Source organism: Nematostella vectensis, chromosome 7 (genome assembly GCF_932526225.1).
Source record: "Nematostella vectensis chromosome 7, jaNemVect1.1, whole genome shotgun sequence".
In the NCBI taxonomy this organism is placed as follows: Eukaryota; Metazoa; Cnidaria; class Anthozoa; order Actiniaria; family Edwardsiidae; genus Nematostella; species Nematostella vectensis.
Genome location: NC_064040.1, coordinates 14,044,845 through 14,065,628, shown reverse-complemented (window position 1 = coordinate 14,065,628; position 20,784 = coordinate 14,044,845). Strand labels below are relative to the sequence as shown.

Genomic DNA, 20,784 nt, shown 5'->3' with positions numbered 1-20,784 from the left:
ACCAAAATCTTGGTATGTGCATTTCGACCTCACGTTATTTGTGTTTTGAAAACATTCCGGAATACAAAGAACTGATGGCCATTGTAAGAAATCGTGTCTTCTTTATCTATCTCGAATTGCGCATTTTCCAGGTTTTTCCGTACCCCGTGGAGCGCAAACTTGAAGAAGGAAAACCTTTTTGCCGCGCGGTACTGGACACCACCTGCGCAGCTGACGTGCGCACTAACAAAACGCGGTTGATTCGAACAAAAAACATGGCGACTGAAGGTTTTGGTTAGTGTTTATTTAAAGTTTGTCTGTAATTATCGCTTACAGGTATGCCAAAAACAACGAGGAGAACCAGAAACTCAAGAAAGAAAGATTTAAAAGACCAAGGTAGAGTTTTTGTGGATTATAGTGGTGATAATATGTAGGTTTTCCGTCTCAAGAATCGAAGCATATTTTCGGTCGATCTTTTGTTCGTTGCTGATTCATCAGAAAATTTGCAACTTTTAACCTATCCCGTTGAAAAAATGTCATAGACTCTAAGAAAGCTTATTCTCTGGTTTATTTTGGTTGATATCTGTTGGTATTTATGAGGCAATGGGAAGTTTTCGAACTTGCTCCTGAAAGCAAAACTTTCAAGAGGGAAAAAAACGAAACATTTCTTGTTTCTAGCCAAAAATGATAACCAGAAAAACCTGAGGAAAATGACCCCTTGTGGATTAATTGAACAAATATTCGATATAGATTTTTATTAATGTTTTGCATAGATTTGACTTTGTTTTTTTATTGTTTTGACCAGTCACAGATACCGAATCAGACTCGGGGAAATTGTCGGAAACCCAAGAAGTCGCTAGAAGATTATCACGAACTCGCTTGGTAAGTAGAATTAGTTTTCCTGCGTCGTCAAACGCTTTGTGGTATCTGTAATATGTAATTGTGTTACTTTGGGTTAGAATTGTTTTCTCTATTTCTAAACATAGCAAAATGAAGAAACAAATTTACTATTTTATAATATATACCTATGTTTAAATAGTGTAATTGTGCTAGATGTGTTGTTCCATTCCTGTAGACAGAGCAAAACAAAATCATAACTTTACTATTTAACATAACCGTTAAGGGTGTACTGACATTAGTATTGCTCAGTAAAGACGTTGCTACGACGTTGAGCGCGCGCATATACATAACACGGAATTCGTCATTCCAAGCTTTCCTGAAGTAAAAGAAATAAAAATATGCGTTTCAAGTCCCCAAAAATTGACTTTAAGTTGATCTCAGCCTTTTCGGGTGATGATATTTCCAATATTTTGTAAAAACGAAGATTCAGCAAAGATTTAGTCAAGCCAACCTTTTTTAAGCCAAAGTTTTCAATTTTCACTACCTGCGCGCGCTGCAAACACCGAACGCTCGCGCACGCACTGAAAATTTTATTTCAAAGTAGCGCGCGCTGTATCAGAATTTTAAAAAACGTTTTCAATTTTTATCATGACATGACGTTCCTTTGAAGTGTAAATACCACGAAACACTATTGGAATTTGTTTTTAAACTTCATTTCAATTTCATAATGTGATATTTCTGAGTCTGAGTAGACCGAATGAGCATGCGCGGGCTTTGTTTCACTTCCGGTTCTGCGTTTTCTAACAAAAAGCTTTTTGTCGCTCAGTTATTTCAAAACGCAAAATTTTTTCTGTATTCCTTTTTACTAAATTCTCCTTCATACAGCCAAGCATGGATTTAGCGTTAATCTAACAGAAACCCAAATTATATAAAACAATGTGGATTTCAGGACCTGTGAAAAATCATAAAAAAACAATTACTCAATCATTTCTAAAACACATGCTTGGCTTAATGTGGCCATCCCTCAAGATATATAAAACCTATTCAATATCTGTTTTCGAGCAATTTTACTTGAAATATTTGCTTTTATCTGTATCTATGACGTCACATTATGACGTTACGGGGTAACGTCATCATAAAAGTCAGCACACTTGTGGTGGTCAACTTTGCAAATATCAGACCCTTATGACTTTCTACAAGGCTTTTATGCTATATTCCATATTTTCCTTAGCAACAGATGTCAGTACACCCTTAACATAAAGTTCCACCACATCATGCCAGAGCACAGGTAGCTGGCATTGGTTTTGAAGCGTGTTCATAGCTTGGAATCGGCTGTTCTGAGAGTTAAAACAAATGCATTTAAGTAGCATTTTGTAGCATTTTTTTTTAAATCTTGTCAATAAAATTACCTTTAAACTTAGAACACATCTTGTTGTTGTCAAATTTATGTCTAATACAGGATAAGGGTTGGTTTTCTTAACAAAATATACTTGCTACTTAAATCCACTTGTTTTACCTCTCGGAACAGCTGATTCCAAGCTACAAGCAAGCTTCCAAACTATTGCCTGGGCTACCTGTGGCCAAAGCAATTTATTTTTTTTTGCTTTCCAGGGTTTTATTAACTACATAGTACCACATGGGTTTGGCATTTATCATTTTTTTTAATGCATTGGATTTTTCTTTTTAGGGCAAGGAAAATGCGGTGAAACAGAATTCATCACACAAAACTACCCCAATAAAAGGCCCTGCAGACCCGTACGATGCTGATTCGGAGGTTGAATCAGATCCAAACATGCAAGAAACCATCCAAGCTAGGGTTCCAATGTCACCCATGGTAACTGACACTCATAACTTATTGAACATAAATATACCGCTGTCAGCTATCCGTCCACAGCAGATGCTTAAAAGGGTACTCTCCCCTGCCGTCTTCACACAAGAACATTCTACCCCAAGCAACTCAGATAACTCAAATGGCAAATCAAATGATTCACTCTTTGGATTTGGCACAGCTATGGAGTCTCCACTAACATTCTCCCCTATCGTGACATCGTCCAACCCTGTGGTAGCATCCTCAATAGCTTCTCCAACGGGGAGCACACTTTCTGTGACATCTCTGTCTTCTACTTCTCCTGGAAAGAGAAAGCTGCAGTTACGACTCTTTGATGTTCCCCTTGAGAAACCTGCAAAGAAACAGAAGAAGAAGAAGCCAAAACCTGTGAAAAATGAGGTCAGTATTACTTACATTTGATAACCCAAATGATTTCCACAATATTTTATTTTAAACTGTGCAGAACTTTACAAAATGACAGTAGGCATCAGAAATATTGTTATTTACCCTCCAGGAACTACCAACTAGTAATTTCTTGGAACTTTACAGTAGAAATATAACAATTTCATAGGGTAGTTTTCAAAATATTGTTTAAAAAGCAAAGATTAATTCTGGAGTCAGCATTTCAAAGGGTGATGTAAATATTTCATATACAGTATTTGCATCACCACTAAAATAGATATCTTATTTTGCATTGAGCTCCATATACTATTGATATAGGCAGTCTGACACAAGACAATTCATCTTTCATTTTATATACAGAATGAGATGCATCACATTGCCACTGAATTTGAAGAAGTTGAGATGTTTGACCTAGTGATTCAGTGACCAACCTTAGAAAGCAGAGGAAACCAGAGACTGCTTATATGGTGACATTTGTTTTTACATTTAATTTGTTGCTTTCCACTAGCAACTGGCTTAATGTGTTAGAGCAGTATACAGTTGTTTGTCAAGAGGTTGTCGTCATCTGGCTGTGCAACTATGCAACAAGCCCGCATGTAAGCATGGGTAAAACAACCGAAGTGCCTAGCTGCACATATAAGCCACCACAACTTCAGGCTTAGATGCTGTATCAGTGGCTAATATATGCAGCTAGGCAATGCTGGCTTTGTTGTGTAGAGGCAAAGCCAGTTGACAACAACCTTTTGTCAAACAACTGTAGAGGAAGCCCACACCCTACCCATTTGCTAAAGGATTTTTTAAATAGGAATTGTTTTCCAACTTTCATTTACATTTAAAAATCTGTATTTTGTGTGCATTTAGGTGAGGGTGCTGTATTCTCGAAATAAGTGTATAATATCTTATTTCTTGAGTGTCTGTTAAGTTTTGTAAATATATTGAGAATATATTGAATATTTAAGGCTAAGTTAAAACATATTATGCATGAGCTGTATTCCATGCAAATGCATGCAAATGGAGATGAAAGAATTGCCTTGGTTCATTTGCAAGCATTTGGATTGAATACGGCTCATGGATAATGCGACATTTGAACTAGGCCTAATGCTTCATTTCAAGATATAAACATTTTGTTAATCTTTAAAATAGCTTAACCATCAATGTGTTTTTTATGTTTAATCACAATCATATACATACTAACCTTCTCCTTTATTAAAAAATAGAATAATGGGAACATGTCAGCCTTTCCATTGTTTTTATTTGTGGCCAAAAAATGTTAAAAATAATCTCAAACGAGAAGTATGTATAACACTTGTTGGCCACTACACTTGCAATCCCTGCAAAGGAAAATTATTTCAGTGTGTGACACAAGCTATAAGATGGGAACAGGATGTGCTTATCTACTGCAAAAATATTTATTCAGACATGTTGAAAATGGTACCCATTGTAACGAACATTGTTGACCTGACTGGCAACAGGTAATCAACAAACTGGTTCTCACTAGGATAAAGACTGGTTCTCACTAGGATAAAGACTGGTTCTCACTAGGATAAAGACTGGTTCTCACTAGGATAAAGACTGGTTCTCACTAGGATAAAGACTGGTTCTCACTAGGATAAAGACTGGTTCTCACTAGGATAAAGACTGGTTCTCACTAGGATAAAGACTGGTTCTCACTAGGATAAAGACTGGTTCTCACTGAGATACAAGTACAAAAACAAGCCCAATACAGGTGAGAATTGTTCTACACTAACACAAGCAGCAGAAAATTTAGAAGTTGCATTCTTTTGCCCTTGCACTTTTGTTTCAGTAAGAATCGGTCAAAAATTCAATAATGTGTTGCACTCGCATAGTGTGAACCATTGTAGTGAGAACCAACCTTAACATAGCCATGATAATAGTATTTTGCAACTCAATATAGAGACAGGCAATATGTATCATGCAAACTTTTAACCCCCCCCCCCCCCCCCGCCCGCCCTCCAGTATCACATGTTAAAATTTAATGTAGGTAATGGTCATTTTATTAAGGCAGCTCGTTAGGAATTCTTTATAACATTTTTTGAATTTAGGCGTTATCAAATTGACGTCTAGTAGTCTGCAGACGTCAGACGTGCAGAGATATTTCTGATATTTGAAAAGAGTTTTCTGTATAACAACAGAGCGACCTGTAACTCCCTTACGAAATATCTCTGCATATATAAATATCTCCCAGGTCCACAACATGAATAATTAGAGAGTCTCCATTAAGCATGCAAGTTTTTTTGGCTCGGGATAGAAAACGGGTCGAAACCACTTCATGCTCGATATTGTATTACGGTACAGGGACAGAACTTAGTAAGTGACTGTATTGTAGGCTCCCCAAGCTCCTCCAAAAGGAGGAAGCACGGATTGCCTTTTCTGGTCATTTCCTTTTAATTGATTTAATTATTGGGGCCACTTGCCCCCACCCCCCCCCCCCCCTGTGCCCCCCCCCCCCCCCCCCCGTGCCCCACCCCGTGGCTACGGCCTTGGCAGGCCGGGCTTTCATGAGCTGAAGACAACAAATGTGTATATGCTTACTCGAAAACAAATTGAAGAATAACGCAATGTTGTCCGAAGCAATGGTACAAAATAAAGTATGCGGCCAAAAAAAACATTTGCCTGATCAGTTTAGACTTGCCACTATGATCCCCATCATGCCTTAGTATACTGCGTATTCAGTTGAGAGTAAAAACTAAAACTATGGGTTTTGACGTCACAAGAGCATGTTTTTCGAGATTAAAAAAAAGGCATCAGTTATTTTGGAAATTATATTGGAAAGTTCATAAAATACAGGTCCATACGATAGTCTAAATAAATTTAAATCGGTTATCGATAAATCAAATAAAACAGTAGATCATCAAATACATATGACTAAATATTATATTCCGAAAACATGAATGAAATCGGACGAGATTTTAGACTACCAGACGTCAATTTTAATAACCAGTAAATTCAAAAAAAAAAATTATCAAGCTTTCTTTTTTACCTATTTTATCCCTGTTGGTTATCACTTGTTCCTGTGCCCCTAGGGAAATTACCTTTGAGGTGGGGAGCAGTCCAATAAAAACAGATGATGTGATCTGTCGGTAGAATTTTAAAACCTAAAAAAAGATAGGACAACCACCCCTTTTGCATTCATAGAGCCCCCGCCAAGCCGTTTCGTGGTATTAGTTCGATGGTTATTTTTATCCCAAGCTCTTTACTAGGAAAGGGATCATGTGACATGCTGTCAATGAGTGTAACGCAAGGATCTGACAAAGGCTGTATTGTGCATTCAGAGCAAGTTTCGACTGCGAACAACGCCGCTTACTGCTCTAAGCCTTTTCACCTCTTTTGGGGAAAATATTCTATGTGAGAATGCTGCGATATTTACCGATCTTCGCAGTCTTTATGTTTGGTCTTGTGGGAGCCGGCGATCTACCTTTTGCCTGCACGTCTAAAGGTCTCTGGTCTACGGAGAGCGCGGATCTATCCTCGTCATCTCTGGCTATCAGCTCCAGGTTGCCCGATATACCAGGGTACCTTTACACATGTCTAGTAACCGCGGGTTCTGCGGATACGTTGCTCCGTGTGAGGGTAAAGAAGCGAGCATTGTTACCAGGTAAACACAACCAAAACGTCAATACGTCTTCGTGTCAACGGGGAATTTTTAACTTAGATATATGTTTAGCTTTTTGTATACTGTTATTTTGTAGTGATTTATTGCTAAAATTGTCTTACATAACACGGAGGAAATGCTCATGAGGTTTGTTTGAGATTATTGCTTAGTCACTACCCGGAAAAATGTTTGCAAAATCAGTTTTGGTTTCGACTTCCGTCCTTTTGCTGACAGGTCACGCATTCACGTCTCGCTATGTGATAACATTTGCATCACGTCACGCTGATAACATACGCATCACGTCACGCTATGTGATAACATTACTAAATAAAGTTTTTGCCTTATTTCCTGCTCCTTAAAAAGATTGTTGAATCCACAAATTTCTAAATATATAAAAATCGAAAACTCGCAGGCAATCGTACCTTTATTTGTCTAAGTCCCTTCCTTAAAATTAAAGAAAAATAAAGTGTACTAAAGCAATTATTATACTCCGGTTCAGTGAATAGTAGTAAAAAGTTGGCGTAAAGTCCCCTCCACACCACTACTAGATTTATATTAACTACTGAAAAAGCTGTTATTCACGTTGCTATTTTCTGATTATTTTCAGGCTCATTACATGTGAATATCTACGCTCCTCCCCACTGGGAAAATACCGGTCACCTCACTACACCCCACACGGGATTCCTTTACCCCAGCCAAAAGTACATCTGTCTCCCAACACCTCCCTCCCTTGGGACACATACTCAGCGCTACGTAACTTTCTCTGGAACCCCTGGACTGGAATTCACCGCTGACATAGATACCGCGAAGAACACCTTACAGCTTGGCAAAACAGTGAACTTTACCATAAGCCGTTATAGTGAGGTCATCTTTCAATATACGCCCGACTTTGACGATCACCAGCTCGCAATTACGACGTACTCCGAGGACGAGCCGAGTGCTTCCGAGGATGCTTTCCTGGCGGTATCAAGCTTTTGTCATCGGGTGACCCGAGAGGAACATAACGTGATAAGTAAAACCGAACCTTTGATGTTCCTTACCTTTCAAAAACAAGGGCGAATAGTCCTGTCTAAAGTCTCAAGGCCTAGGGTACAACAGAATAACACTATTTATATCGGAGTGTACATGACTACTAAAAACAACGAGACGAAATCAGTGAAAATTGTTCTGCACAAAACGTTCAGTTACGACTACACGACCCCGATGTGCTCTCTGTTCTTCGTGTCCCTCTTCGGGGGAATTTTCGTAGCCGTCTGGGCGCTGTTGTGCTTCAGAGAGCCTCTTACTCTAATCGACGACGCTGCGATGCTAAGCACGAGTACACTTGAAATCTCCAGCAGGGCGCGGTGGAAGGGGGCCTTGTGTGGTAATACTGAGAACTCAGGCGAGCTGGAACCATTGATCCGGACCCCTCGTTCTACTGGTCACGGGGTTTTGTCTGCCATGCTAAAGGTTCTCAAATACCATTGGCTTGGATTCGGACCCAAGACATTCTCCTACATCACCTGCATTGTCGGGAGTGTTTTGCTCATCGGTGCTTTCCAGTTTGTCTACGAGAACTGGTTTCTAATGTCGGTTGAAGGCAACCGAGACAAGTGCTTCTATAATGAGTTCTGCTACCGCGTCAGCACTCTTACTAACATCCCTTTTAACTTGATGATCAGTAATCTGGCCTACATGATCCACGGGTTGATTCTTGCGCTCTCAGTCTTGGTGATGGAGGCAGAGCTTTACGTCCAAGCAGAGAAAACAGCGGAGGTAGAAACTGCAGGGGGTGCTTCTCGTGAGGCTCCCCCGGGAAGGGAAGCACTACCTCACCACACACTTGTCTGCCCGTGCCCCGAGGCCCATCTTCCCCAGCTAACAGTACCCCGTTATGAGCTCAGTAGCCGTCAGCTTGCTTCGCGACTCTACGCACGAGCCTATAAGAGAAAGTATTGCTTTACCATAGGGTACGCCTTCGCTTGGGCGCTCCTATTCGAAGGGTTCTTTTCTCTAACGTATCACTTGTGTCCTACGAAGGTTACATTTCAGTTCGACAGTGCCTTTATGCTTGTTATCGCAGGGCTCATTATGCTGTCGCTGTACAATGGATTCTTCGCGAAGCGTTGTCCCGTGGAGGAAGGCATATCCAATCCGATAGAAGCCACGGTGTTCTTTCTCGTAGCCATTGTCCCGCTCTTCGCGCTCAATTACTTGGGATCCGTCTACAAACAGGACAGGCAAACTGGCACCACACCCGAAGATCGGAGGCTTCCGGACTGGGTCAAAGTCTTGTTCATCCTTGTTCTGATCACGTGGTGCATATTTATGTTTATATGGGCGTTGCTCAAACTGTTCTACACCTCATTCCGAAACGGGACAATCTTCGCCACAAACGAAAATATTGTTAAAGTGGTTATATTCTGCCTCGCCGTCATCGTTTCCTGCGTCCTTTGTCCTATTCTGTTCCTACCTGATATTTCCAATATGTTCTTGTTTGGCGCTATCGCGGCGTCCATGTTTAGCGTTGTGGGAAAGATCATCATAAAGTTCGGCTATAGCTATATCCACTTCATGACGTCACCAAGGCGAGTACTGCGCGTTTTCCAAGCGCTGTATATTGTGGTGTTCCTTGCTACCATGGCAACCGCACTATATATGTTCCTTGGGGTTCCGACCTCGGATAAGACTCTGAGCCCTGCAAAATCTCGGAATCTGAATAAGGAATGTACTCTGTTTGGATTTTTCGGAGCACATGATATCTGGCACATCTTGTCTTCGTTTGCGCTTCTAATGGGGGCGTTTTTGGTCATCTTTATAAGCGAGTAGCAAAGCTACGGGGTCTTCCATTGGCCAAGGCTTATTCAACAACACAAGACGGGGGGCGCACGAAACATTCAACAAGAAAAGAAACGAGTTCTTTTTCATCCACTTAAAATGTTTTAGCTGTCAGCTATTAGTGTGACACATTGAAAACAAGACTCCGCGCATCTGGTAATAGCCCCTAACGTTCTTATCACAATGGAGCATCATATCATGGAATCATATCATATCAACATATCATGCGCATTTAGTTTACGTACGGATTTTTATATTTCTCACATAACTGTCAGAGCTGTAGCAGACCTCAAAATATTGGGGGGACACGATACAAATCATCAAAAAAGTATTGGGGGCACAGCCACGCCCATACTGGTCATGTCCTTGTAATTTTTGAAAATGTGCTCCCATTCTACGGCCCAGGCCCCACAATGCAAGGGGGGGTGGGGTGGGGGAGCTTCTGATAGGTGAATGGATAGAGGAGAATGCAAAGAGAGGAAGAAAAGAGGTTAATAGCATGTTCGTTAAACTAGGCAATTTAATTTACCCTCAGACTAATAATGGTAATCAGAGAAGCTTTTACCGATATTTTGTTCAGTATAAGGACTGTTTTACAATAAAATGTTAAAAAAAATAATCGTTAAAATGATTCCAAAGAGCTTGTTGGTTAGAATGCAACGCGCGCCACACAAGTTTACAGCAAATTTACCATTAGCATGCCCATTCTTGCATCTCACGGGCTTTTTCCACAAATCTTTCAAGACGGCCACGCTTAGCGCGCGTCGCCGTTGCCCTAAAGCTGAAAATAAAGCTTTTTATTATACTTTTTTAAATCAATCACAAAAAGAGAAAATTTAGGAAAATATCTTACTATCCTGTGAATTTTATGTATATGAATCCCACATAAGCGCCTATCACGAATATGTATAATTTTGCACTCCACTAGACGGCTAAAAGCGGCACATGCTGTGAAATAAAAATGAATAAACCGAAAAAGAAAATTAATCACAGATCCAGTGAAGAGGTGTCCATTTCCGATGGCAGCCTTGCCCCATCAAATATTACTAGTTTAGCTTCTGATAGCTTTTAATCTAATTGAAAGTTCTTCCCCTTATACTGCATTAAATGAAGTATGTTTAGAGGAAGTATTTTCAAGTGCAAAGCGTCGAAGGGAAGTCGAATGCTGCATCTACACATCTATTAACCAAAATCTACTTACACCTCTTTTAGCTGCCAATAACCATCGTTATACCGTCTCGTGGAAGAGCGTTGTTTACTGCTCTGGTGGCTTAGCTGACAATTGTAGCGGTGTTCGAGTTGTCATTCAATCCACCTCGTACAAGTGTTGCATCTCGTTGAAAAGTTGCTCAGTGATTTTTGACTGCTGCTCAATGCAATGAAAGGAAAGGCCGTTACTGTGTTTTTGACTGCTGGTACGGTTGTTTTGCTGTTTCTTGCAACAGGTTTTTTGCATAACCCTGGTAAGTAGTATAATACTATATTTAGCCTATCTGTAGGCTTTGATAGTTTTTCCGGCACGAAAACCCCGAAAACACGGAGTTCGCATAACCCGGCCGCCATCTTGGATAATGCGCTCCGCAGGGGAAGGGGGAGGAATATTGCGCGGGAATGATGTGCGAAAGGTTGCAATTGCAGGCGGGTGTCTGCAGGGAGGGGGGGGGGGGGGGGAGTCCGAGCCCCACCCTGCTCAAGTGAGGATGTGAAGTCGACTCCGGTTGACGCCTTCGTTGGTAGTTAAGAAGATAGTTTTATGAGTGCATTTTGGTAGAAAATGTTCCTAGACGGATGCCGATTAGAACTTTGATCCGCGGCCAGTGAATAAATGCTTTGGACCCCACCCTGTGTTTTTAGACACACCCTTGAAATAGGATCTGGGTTTTATCTATCAGAGGTAGCGAAAGGGTCTTCAGATTTTTTTTCAATACTCGCAGAATGTTCGAATGCTCGTTTTCTAAAAAAAGACAAATACTCTTTTCTTTTAATTTGTCTCACTTTTTCTTCTACTGTATGTCTGAAATTTGCATGCATTTGATCCGTCTCGCGACACAACACAAATCTCTCGCAATGCTTTACCCACAATTTAGACATAAGATCTTCTTCTGCACGTTTTTCCCCCGAAATGCTCGCTGCCATTAACGACACCAAGACCATTTGCTACCCGTTTTTTTTTTTCACAGAGCTCCAGAACTCGTTCAGCATCAGCGAAAAACTAGCCTGTAAACAATCCCCAGGTCTACGAGTGTTCGGGATCGATCTTCTTCTTGTGATAGTCTACAGCGTGCCTGTGTACGACTCCCTTCCGACGCTGAAAGCCCTCTATCAGGATGTGTTTCCGAACATCCTCGTCTGTGGACCAGAACCCAGCAATATTTACAAAATCCAGATAACTGATATAGGCATAAGAGGATTCTTTTCTTACGAGTGCATGGGACGAGCGATTCGCGAGAACCCTGGGTACAACGGCTATCTTTACATCAACGATGACATGATAGTCAACTGGTGGAACCTCGTTCGCTTGGATAAGACTTTGATTTGGCAGGGACAGGAGATTGTCAAAGGGCTGGAAATACTCCCAAGAGAAGAGGACAGGGCGGAACAGCTTAAACAGCCGGAATTAGACGAATGGCAGTGGTGGAAGACGGAAATGGGAATATCTGCGTGCGCGGATGCGTACAATGAAATAGCTGAAATCACGAGAAGCAAAAAATCTAAACTAATGAGCAAAGCTATAAGAATTTTCTTGGAAAATGGTGACGGGAAGCCATTCTGTTACCGAGGCTGGTCGGATTTATTTTACATTCCCAAACGCTTCGCAAAAATGTTTAGCACCCTCTGTAGTTATTTCTACAAGAATCGTGTTTTCTTGGAAATGGCAGTGACGTCAATGATCCGAATGCTAGATTTGTCCAAGAACACTGTTAATCTAAACGGGTTGTATCTCTATGGCGTCCCAGACTTTCTTAAGAAAGGGACTTTTTGGAAGTATTACAACACGAACATCACTTTTGTTCATCCTTTCAAGTTGCATTATTCAAACAGCCGAGTTTACAATTATTACATGCTGCAAACTTTAGTATTACGCAAGCGTGACGAAATGCTGGACTCGATCTGGCCTGGATTATGCAAGAGCGGTTCGCAAAGCGATAGCGACTCGGTCGTATCAGGTGGAAAGTGGTAGCGTTATACCATCATTTGTTAACCCTTTAGCCAATCAAAGCGCAGGGATGAATCCTACTCCTCCCACCTTCCTGCACCACAGGTCCCCCAAACCCAGTGTGATTATGAGTTCACCTAGCAATTCAACCTGCGAGCCGGCTCTCCTGTATGTTTTTGTTGTTCGAACAACAAAAACATACAGGAGAGCCGGCTCGCAGGTTAAATTGCTAGGTGAACTCATTAATCACACTGGGTTTGGGGGATCCCCGTGGTGCAAAACTTCAAAAGAGGCATTTTTGGTCGCCACAGGAACCCCCCCCCCACCCGTACAGGAATTTTGCGAGGCATGTTTTTTCTTTGTTATATATACTAAAAATACTGAAAATGATCGAAAATTGTAGAACAGAGTAGCTGAAGTGTGAGCGCCAATGAAAAAATCACAACACTCGTGGCGCGTTCCTCGGTAACGGGCAAATTCGAGTCTAATGATAACAGGATTAAAAGATTATAACGCGAAATGTGTCATGCTTATAATTCTTCTAAAAAAGTTTTTCGCTAATATTATCTAAAATAAAATCGCTACCGTAAATATTATTTCAGAATATGGTAGTATTTAATGTAGGGACTCAGTTAATGTAAAAATCGTTTTTTCGGTATTTCCGTCCACATGAAACTGTTCCGTAACCCTGGAGATGTGTGGTATAACTAGAAAGACTACAGGCTAGCTGTAGAAAAACTAGATGGTCTGCGTAGGCGTGGTGTAGACAAGGCATAAATTAACACAAAGGTTAAAAAGGTATGTTAAACGCCTCTGTGAAACAGATTAGTTGCGCCGGCGTTTCGAGCGTTCGTTTCGGAGTGACGAAGGGCTAACGCTCGAAACGACAGCGCAACTACTCTGTTTCAAAGAGGCGTTTAACATACCTTTTTAACCTAACCCCCGGGAGAGCCGGCTAGCAGGCTACTTGCATTTGGGAATCTTATATTGTAACAAAGATATGGAGATTTATTAGCCGTTATACTTTAGAATAAAGCTGTTGAAACTTTATGATATTCGTGCCTGACAGTATGGACCTGGACATTTCGCGAGTTACGTTGTTGAGGTCCCAATGGGAGACGCAAAATACTCTTTATTAAAGTCTAGTAATTATGTTATTAGGATATAGGGGCTACGTTACTGGTATTCTGTGCTAAGGCTTACTGAATATAACCTCCCTTTAGGGAAGACTGGGCGAAAGCCTTTGATGTCTGAGATACCACACAAACATACACCGCATTTTGGCCAAGTGATATATTTTGGCATGTAGGTCAGAAAGAATCTCCGTTGAAAGTTCCTACCTCCCACTATTATCCCCGAACAAGGAGGACGTTGGGGGGTCTAATTACCGCAATACCACACAAAATTTTCGAAAATACCGCAATACCACATAAAAAAAGTACCGCATACCGCACAGAAGGACAATGTTTTGAAGAGCATGCGCGACACCCCAACATTTTCCAGGTTTCCCGCTAGATCATCCCGTACCACGGGCGGCGTTTTTGAAAAGGCAAATTTGAAATACCGAATCGCCGCATGTTTATTGCTCCGCAATATCGTTGAAAAAAGTCAATACCGCAAACTCCAACTCCCCCCCCCCCCCCCCCCCCCCCCCCCCCCCCTCGAACACACGAAACTTTTTCGCAAGAATTTGAAGATCTCCTTGGGTAAAATGTAATTTCACCGGGTAGGTCTACCTGTGGCATATTTACTAAGCGCACAAAGCATGACGGTATAGAACATTTTCAAGATGGCGGACGGACTGAAGGTTTCGTCATCGTAGCTTTTTTTATTATTATGTATTTTCTGTGAAAAAGGTACCCATCCACTATCATTTATCGCACGTTTTAATAATGAAGGGGAGATTCACTACCATTGATCTTTGTGCTTCAATAACGGAGCTAAAAGAAAGGTGAGGAAACAATATTTGTTGTTACAAGTAAGCATCTGCGCAAATGAATAGAAATCCAAAGATATCGAGCTTCTAATAACTTACATCAAAGAGCACTGTACTGATCGTAAAATTGAGACCATTAATACTATCTCCCCGCAAGCTCTCGTCTATCTTAGCGTATTGTATAGCTGTCAACCGCTTAAGAAAAATCTTGAGAAATTGCAGGAAATGTATCAAAAGTACCAAAATAGCTAATGCGGGAGAATACAGTAAATGTATGGATATTTTCAAGAAAGTTAGGCTTGAGAAAAGGTTCAAAATCTTGAGACTCCTGCCTAATGCGGGAGAGTTAACAGCTATGGTATTGCCAAGATAAGCTCGCTAGTGGCAGCTAAGTAAATTTAAAAAATACACAAAATATTTTTCAAGTTTGATAATTTATCAATGATTATCTGATTGTAGGCTTCTGGGAATGAGAGTGGTAAATGTGTATGATATCGACAACAAGACATATCTGATCAAGTTACAAAGGTGATGATTATCAGGGATATCAGGTCAAAACAGATGTTAAACAGGCTTAACCCTTCCAGCATCTCCTACCAATACTGCCAATATGTGATGGCTCACAGGAAGACATACCCCAACAAGTTTGCCATTTTTCCCTAGAAAAACACTCATGCTTGCATAACCGAAAATTTGTGTGACGGAGAGCTCATATTTGCTAAACAGGAAGTTTGGGTTGGTGTCACTGACAGCTTGCACTTGAAAATTTAAAGATGCAAAACAAATGTAAATGTATGATAATGAACGGGAAGCATGTTTTCATGTGAATAGTCACATATACACAGGCAGATGATCATTTTATTATTGCATCATTTTTTTGCATCAGGGCCCACATCTTATAATTACTTCTACTCAAAACTTTGGATCATTTCTCCATGATTTATGCAGTCAGAAATATATGAAAATGATTTGAAACTTGTGACAACATACATTCCTAACTATTCAGATGCACACAAGCCATATATCGACCATCCCAAATGATTATGACCATTTAACCACCTTGCATGGTTTGTCATGGTGTGCCTTCCACGCTGGGCTTTAGACTCGGCACTGCACTGCGCACTGACATATTGTACAATAGGTTGCGCAATTTATTAAAGTAAATTGAAGTGAAGTAATTTCTGTGTTGTAGGCCTGAGGGCAAAGCTATGCTGCTGATTGAATCTGGTAACAGAATGCACACCACAGAGTTTGAATGGCCAAAGAGTAATTTCCCTTCTGGGTTTGCAATTAAGGTAATGAGATTTTGGGGTTGGGAGGGAGAGGTATTGTGATAAGCATTTGAACAGTATTAAAAAAATTTAAAATGAAAAAGTGGGTACAAGGCCTTGTTTTGCTTCATTGTACATTAACAAAAAACATTGTTAGTGTATACAGGAAATGTTAAACATCAAAATGTCAATAATATGATTGAAAGGTGCTTATGGATAATAGTCATTTGTAAGAATTTTAAATAAAGGTGATAAATAAACTCCAGCAATCCCAGAACCATATATTGATGACCTTTAAAGATCGGATCCCAGTTTAAATAACTATTTAAATAAGATACATCAACATCCCTTTTTGGTAAGTCGTTAAAATATTGAATATCTTTAAATTCTTTGGCTAAAATCTCCCGAAATATGAACTGACATGGCATCAATTCAACCTTAAATGATATTTCAGAGACACGAAATTCAGTAAGATCAAAATAATTGATCAGTAAGATCAAAATATATTGAGATCCATAGGTCTTTTACAGTAGAACTGCTATTTGCAAATCATAATTTTGACAGAAGGTGTATTCTATGTGATAATTTGACTACCATTGCTAGCATTAGTATACTGTAGCAAATCTCTTGCAACCCATTTTTCAAAGGTTCTTCTTTTGATATACATCCCAATGTAAATAAAATATGTCTGTTGAGCTTTGAAAATGAACATTTAATATAAGATTTATGGCATTTCAAGTATGTATCACTGGTTATTAAATGATAATCAAGGTTTGTCCAAGCTGATATGACACTTTTTATTCCAGCTCCGTAAGCATTTGAAGCAAAGACGTTTAGTAGCAGTCACACAGCTTGGAGTTGACCGAATTGTGGACTTACAGTTTGGCTCTAACGAGGCTGCATATCACCTGATCATAGAATTTTATGACAGGGTAGGTGTTGATTGGTCGACAGGACACATACCCCTGTATCAGCCGCCTCAAAAATATTTTAGGAGCAGGTTATTGTGAGTTTTGAGGCGGTTTGGTTGACTAAGACGACCACCAACAAAGCAAAAATTATACATTTTCCATCTGGATGAGGACGGTTAAACATCCAGGGGGCAGCTTGTTGAGCCAGCAGCCGGCCAGTTTTGAGAAGGCTGCTGTATTCAAGCTTCTTGTCAATTTTGAGTTCAACTTAAGTGTAGACATTGATAGTTTAGTGGGAGAGGTGATAGATCCAAGGGATGGGGGGTTGGGGGTCCAGGGAGGTATCTGATTTACCTCCCCTACCATCCTAAGAGCTAAAATTCCCTTTTTTCTCTGCCATGTTATTTTTACATCCCCCTCTCCCCCTCCCACTTTTGACCAAATAGTGATAGGGAATGGATTCCAGCTAATATTCAGTATTGAAACTACTTTGTTAGTTTCTCACATGTTGGGGCCTTCCCATAAATAAATAAGTCACCTATAATGATAACTAGGAATATCTTGCTCTGCACAGCTAGTCCAGTCATCTTCTCCCACATTTTAAAGTCTGGTCAGGGGGCCGGTGACATGCAAGAACAATTCTTGTTATTGATAAAGATTGGATGTTTTCAGTGAACAAAAGCGACTTATATCTCTTATTGTCTTCAGGGAAACATTGTTCTCACAGACCATGAATACCTGATTCTGAATCTGCTGAGAAGACGGTCAGAAAAAGTCAATGAATTAAAAAATGCACAAGAAAATGCCAATGAAACAAGCGAAACTCCTGAACCTAAAACAGAAAAAGGCAAAGGCAAAGGTGATAAAGGGCAAGCGAATGAAGATGTGAAATTCTCAGTGGGGCAAATTTATCCTATAGCCCTTGCAAAACAGAGAGAGCCACTGATGACGCCTGACAGGTACAGTCATGCTGCATGTCGTTGAGGGGCTTTGGCATAACAGCCCCCCCCCCTCCAAAAAAAAGTCATAAAGCGAAAATATACCACCTTTTTCAAATGGGTTACACTTGGAGAATCCATGTGTCATAACCCACAGGACATTCTGGAATCATTCTGGAAATATCACTGGACACACCCTCCCCCATTTGCTTTAATGTTCTCTTATTTTTTGTATTCTCTCCTCATAACAAAGGTGTCAACAAGATATAGGCTCAGGCAAAAATAGAAAGTTTTTATTAAAAAAAAAATCAGATATCCTTGCCTTTTTAGGCTTAGTTTGTGAATTTCAAGTAGTAAATAAATTATACAATTAAACATTGTACTGCTCTAAGTTTTTAAAATGACCTGTTTTCTGTGCCGTAACGATAAACTAGTATGGGCCGCTGTGCCAGTAGGCACAAGGGGGATATGTAAGAACAATATTGTAGCTAATGATTATCAACATATCCATACATCATAACAAGCAAAATCATTCTTAGGATCCTCTTGTACAGGCTTTGGTTTTGTTAGGCTTTGAAATCTGTTTTCAGACTCAAAGAAATTATAGCAGGATGCAAACCTGGAGAACCACTCAAGAAAGCGCTCAACCCCCATTTAAGTAAGTTCCTTATAAACCACACATTCTTATCCCATCCTAGAGCTTCAAAACTATGGTGGAAGAGATGTTACTAATAGGGTATGAGGATGATGTTAATATCATCCTAATATTATTAGGGATTTTAAGAAATACAAATTTGGTTTATGCTAGGTAGGTTTAGCCTACTAATGCATTAAGTAAGCTTTCCTCAAAAAACAAATCTCAGGTGGTAATGCTGTTACTTAAAAAAACGTAACTGTTAGCCATGATGATGATTGATAGGTGTCATTCATGTCTCTAGTTTATGGCCATGTTCTCCTGGAGCACTGTTTCATTGAGAGCGGTCTCCCCCCTGGCCTGGCTGTCGGCAAAGACTTGGACATAGACAGAGGTATGTGGCTCATTTGTGCTTTGGCAAATCACACCTATTGCTCGCTTACATTCCAAGTTATCCAGGCCTCCGGTATGTTCGGGCTCGACTTGGCCGTGATGCCTTGGGTCTCAGGATGTTTTATGAATACGTGTGGGTTATCTGCGGGCTTCTTGGGCAATCGCATAACTGAGGTTAGAAGGACTGCGTTGGAGACCTGTTATATCGTTTACCAGGTGTAAATAAAGCATGATTTCATAGCCAAAGATCATGTTTCTGTTGCATGGTGGAATAATATAGAATATACAAAACAACAAAAAAATTATCCATCGTGCAACACGCTTCCATATAAATAATGAATTTGTATCGGTCGATTTTTGCTGTAAAAAGATGTTTCGCCATTTTTAGGTTTCTTTTTAGTCTCTCTTGTCCTCTCCACAAGATTCTTAGGTACACAATACGATAACGTCTTCTTCTGATTGATTTGTTGATTTCCGCTTCAAAGCCCTGCGTTATTGTTATCAATTTAGTCCCGTCAATCCCCTATTTGGCCTCCAACTAATTGTAATTTTTTATCTTTAGAGCTCCTATGAATTCTTCGTTTCTGGTTTTCCTTGAAGCATGTGGCCGGGTGTTTTTCTAAATTTTGCTTTTTTCATAATAATCTCAAAATAAAGCTTGGAGAAAAATGATTCATCTAATCATTTTTGCGATTTTTCTAGTGCAGTGAAGAACTTCTCGAACAAAACTTTCGATATATGGTGTGAGAGGATGTATATCTTAAGCCATTACTTGTTATCAAAGAGCGCAAAACTCAAAATTCACATGATTCTAGAGGTTTTATAAAGAAAAAGTAAATTAAATAGAAAGACATTTTTTAATGTGACCTTATGCTTCGCCTATTGGATTTAAAAGATCATTTAAAATCTTGTGTACAATTCTGTATTTGATTGTTTAACAGAGAAATTAATTTTGTTGCAATTGGTTGGGGGTTCCCTAGTTGGTTCGCCGGTAGCAAAACGCGCAACATCGCTTTCGAACTTTTTTGTAGCAATGCTGCAAAAAATCATAAGCTAATGCCCATAAATGTGTTATAAGATTTTTATTAGTATAGGTTATCATAAAATTTCGAGTTAAATTCGGGAAAAATTTGCACGAGTGAGTTTTTTTAAAAAGTATCTAATTGCATGAGCCGTCTTCGGCGAGTTGTGAAAATTGACAACTTTCGCATCGAAAACCTAACAATTTTCATTTCTCGCTTTTTCTTTCTAATGTTTGGGTTGTTTTTATCAAAAAAGGTTTTGATTGAAAATTGTGTAGAGTATTATACAGTATTTATCTTGTAAGAAAATACTAATTTTCGTGGATTTTAACTTTTAATATAATTGCACTGGTATTACAATATTATGCACTGGTGTTACATGAAAATTGCACTGCTCTCAGCCAATCGGAATCGAGCAATTTGTGCATGTATATTTTTATATAATGATAAACCATCAAAGTCAGGTGTTGAATGTTCCTTGGATAATTTCGAATTTTCGAAATTTGAGGTTGAGTTTAATATTTTTATTGAGGATTTGAACCACCCTTGTTTGGCAGCTGTTATATATATGTAGTTTTGATTTGATTGGGACAGAAAAGTATATTAAATTGTGAAATTGGGCTGTGTTGTCACACAAACAAAATGTTTACTCATGTCATAAAACCTTACTTTTAATAATTACTTTCTTATCTTTTATTAAGTGAGCACATTCCTAGTGCATTTAGTCAACGACTATCCAATGTTCCTTGAATAATTTCGAATTTTCGAAATTTGAGGTTGAGTTTAATATTTTTATTGAGGATTTGAACCACCCTTGTTTGGCAGCTGTTATATATATGTAGTTTTGATTTGATTGGGACAGAAAAGTATATTAAATTGTGAAATTGGGCTGTGTTGTCACACAAGCAAAATGTTTACTCATGCCATAAAACCTTACTTTTAATAATTACTTTCTTATCTTTTATTAAGTGAGCACATTCCTAGTGCATTTAGTCAACGACGCCGAATCAATCGAAGCGATTGTAAAGCGATGATTTTCA

General features: G+C 39.6%; 3 protein-coding genes and 2 long non-coding RNA genes across 5 annotated transcripts in view; 3 read left to right on the top strand and 2 right to left on the bottom strand.

Moving 5' to 3' along the window:
- Positions 1–216: 216 nt before the first annotated feature.
- On the top strand, positions 217–4,277 carry LOC5501176. The gene is made up of 4 exons (XM_001622443.3): positions 217–375; positions 785–861; positions 2,507–3,046; positions 3,410–4,277. The coding sequence occupies exons 1-4, from the start codon at positions 318–320 to the stop codon at positions 3,473–3,475; spliced, it is 741 nt and encodes a 246-aa protein (XP_001622493.2). The 5' UTR covers positions 217–317; the 3' UTR covers positions 3,476–4,277.
- Positions 720–2,978, bottom strand: LOC125568336. Its single transcript, XR_007312250.1, has 3 exons — positions 2,848–2,978; positions 1,005–1,048; positions 720–906 (listed from the first exon to the last, which is right to left on the bottom strand). It is a non-coding gene; the product is annotated as an uncharacterized LOC125568336 (long non-coding RNA).
- Positions 3,895–6,333, bottom strand: LOC125568337. The gene is made up of 2 exons (XR_007312251.1): positions 6,103–6,333; positions 3,895–4,380 (listed from the first exon to the last, which is right to left on the bottom strand). It is a non-coding gene; the product is annotated as an uncharacterized LOC125568337 (long non-coding RNA).
- On the top strand, positions 6,333–9,956 carry LOC5507878. Its single transcript, XM_032376627.2, has 2 exons — positions 6,333–6,665; positions 7,270–9,956. The coding sequence occupies exons 1-2, from the start codon at positions 6,422–6,424 to the stop codon at positions 9,471–9,473; spliced, it is 2,448 nt and encodes an 815-aa protein (XP_032232518.2). The 5' UTR covers positions 6,333–6,421; the 3' UTR covers positions 9,474–9,956.
- Positions 9,957–14,410: 4,454 nt separating this feature from the next.
- LOC5507856 (ribosome quality control complex subunit NEMF) overlaps positions 14,411–20,784 on the top strand; it is a 41,624-nt gene continuing 35,250 nt past the window's right edge. Inside the window, exons 1-7 of the mRNA XM_032376606.2 lie at positions 14,411–14,590; positions 15,035–15,103; positions 15,768–15,870; positions 16,653–16,778; positions 17,466–17,716; positions 18,286–18,353; positions 18,634–18,723. Of these exons, the coding sequence (XP_032232497.2) occupies positions 14,532–14,590; positions 15,035–15,103; positions 15,768–15,870; positions 16,653–16,778; positions 17,466–17,716; positions 18,286–18,353; positions 18,634–18,723 (766 nt within the window). The 5' untranslated portion in view covers positions 14,411–14,531. The remainder of the gene's footprint in view (positions 14,591–15,034; positions 15,104–15,767; positions 15,871–16,652; positions 16,779–17,465; positions 17,717–18,285; positions 18,354–18,633; positions 18,724–20,784) is intronic.

Excerpts from the sequence above, each read along its gene's own strand:
- LOC5501176 (XM_001622443.3), top strand. The coding sequence starts at position 318 with ATGCCAAAAACAACGAGGAGAACCAGAAACTCAAGAAAGAAAGATTTA. Across the intron at positions 376-784 it reads GAAAGATTTAAAAGACCAAG|TCACAGATACCGAATCAGAC; the intron begins GTAGAGTTTTTG and ends TGTTTTGACCAG. Across the intron at positions 3,047-3,409 it reads CAAAACCTGTGAAAAATGAG|AATGAGATGCATCACATTGC; the intron begins GTCAGTATTACT and ends TTTTATATACAG.
- LOC5507878 (XM_032376627.2), top strand. The coding sequence starts at position 6,422 with ATGCTGCGATATTTACCGATCTTCGCAGTCTTTATGTTTGGTCTTGTG. Across the intron at positions 6,666-7,269 it reads GAAGCGAGCATTGTTACCAG|GCTCATTACATGTGAATATC; the intron begins GTAAACACAACC and ends GATTATTTTCAG.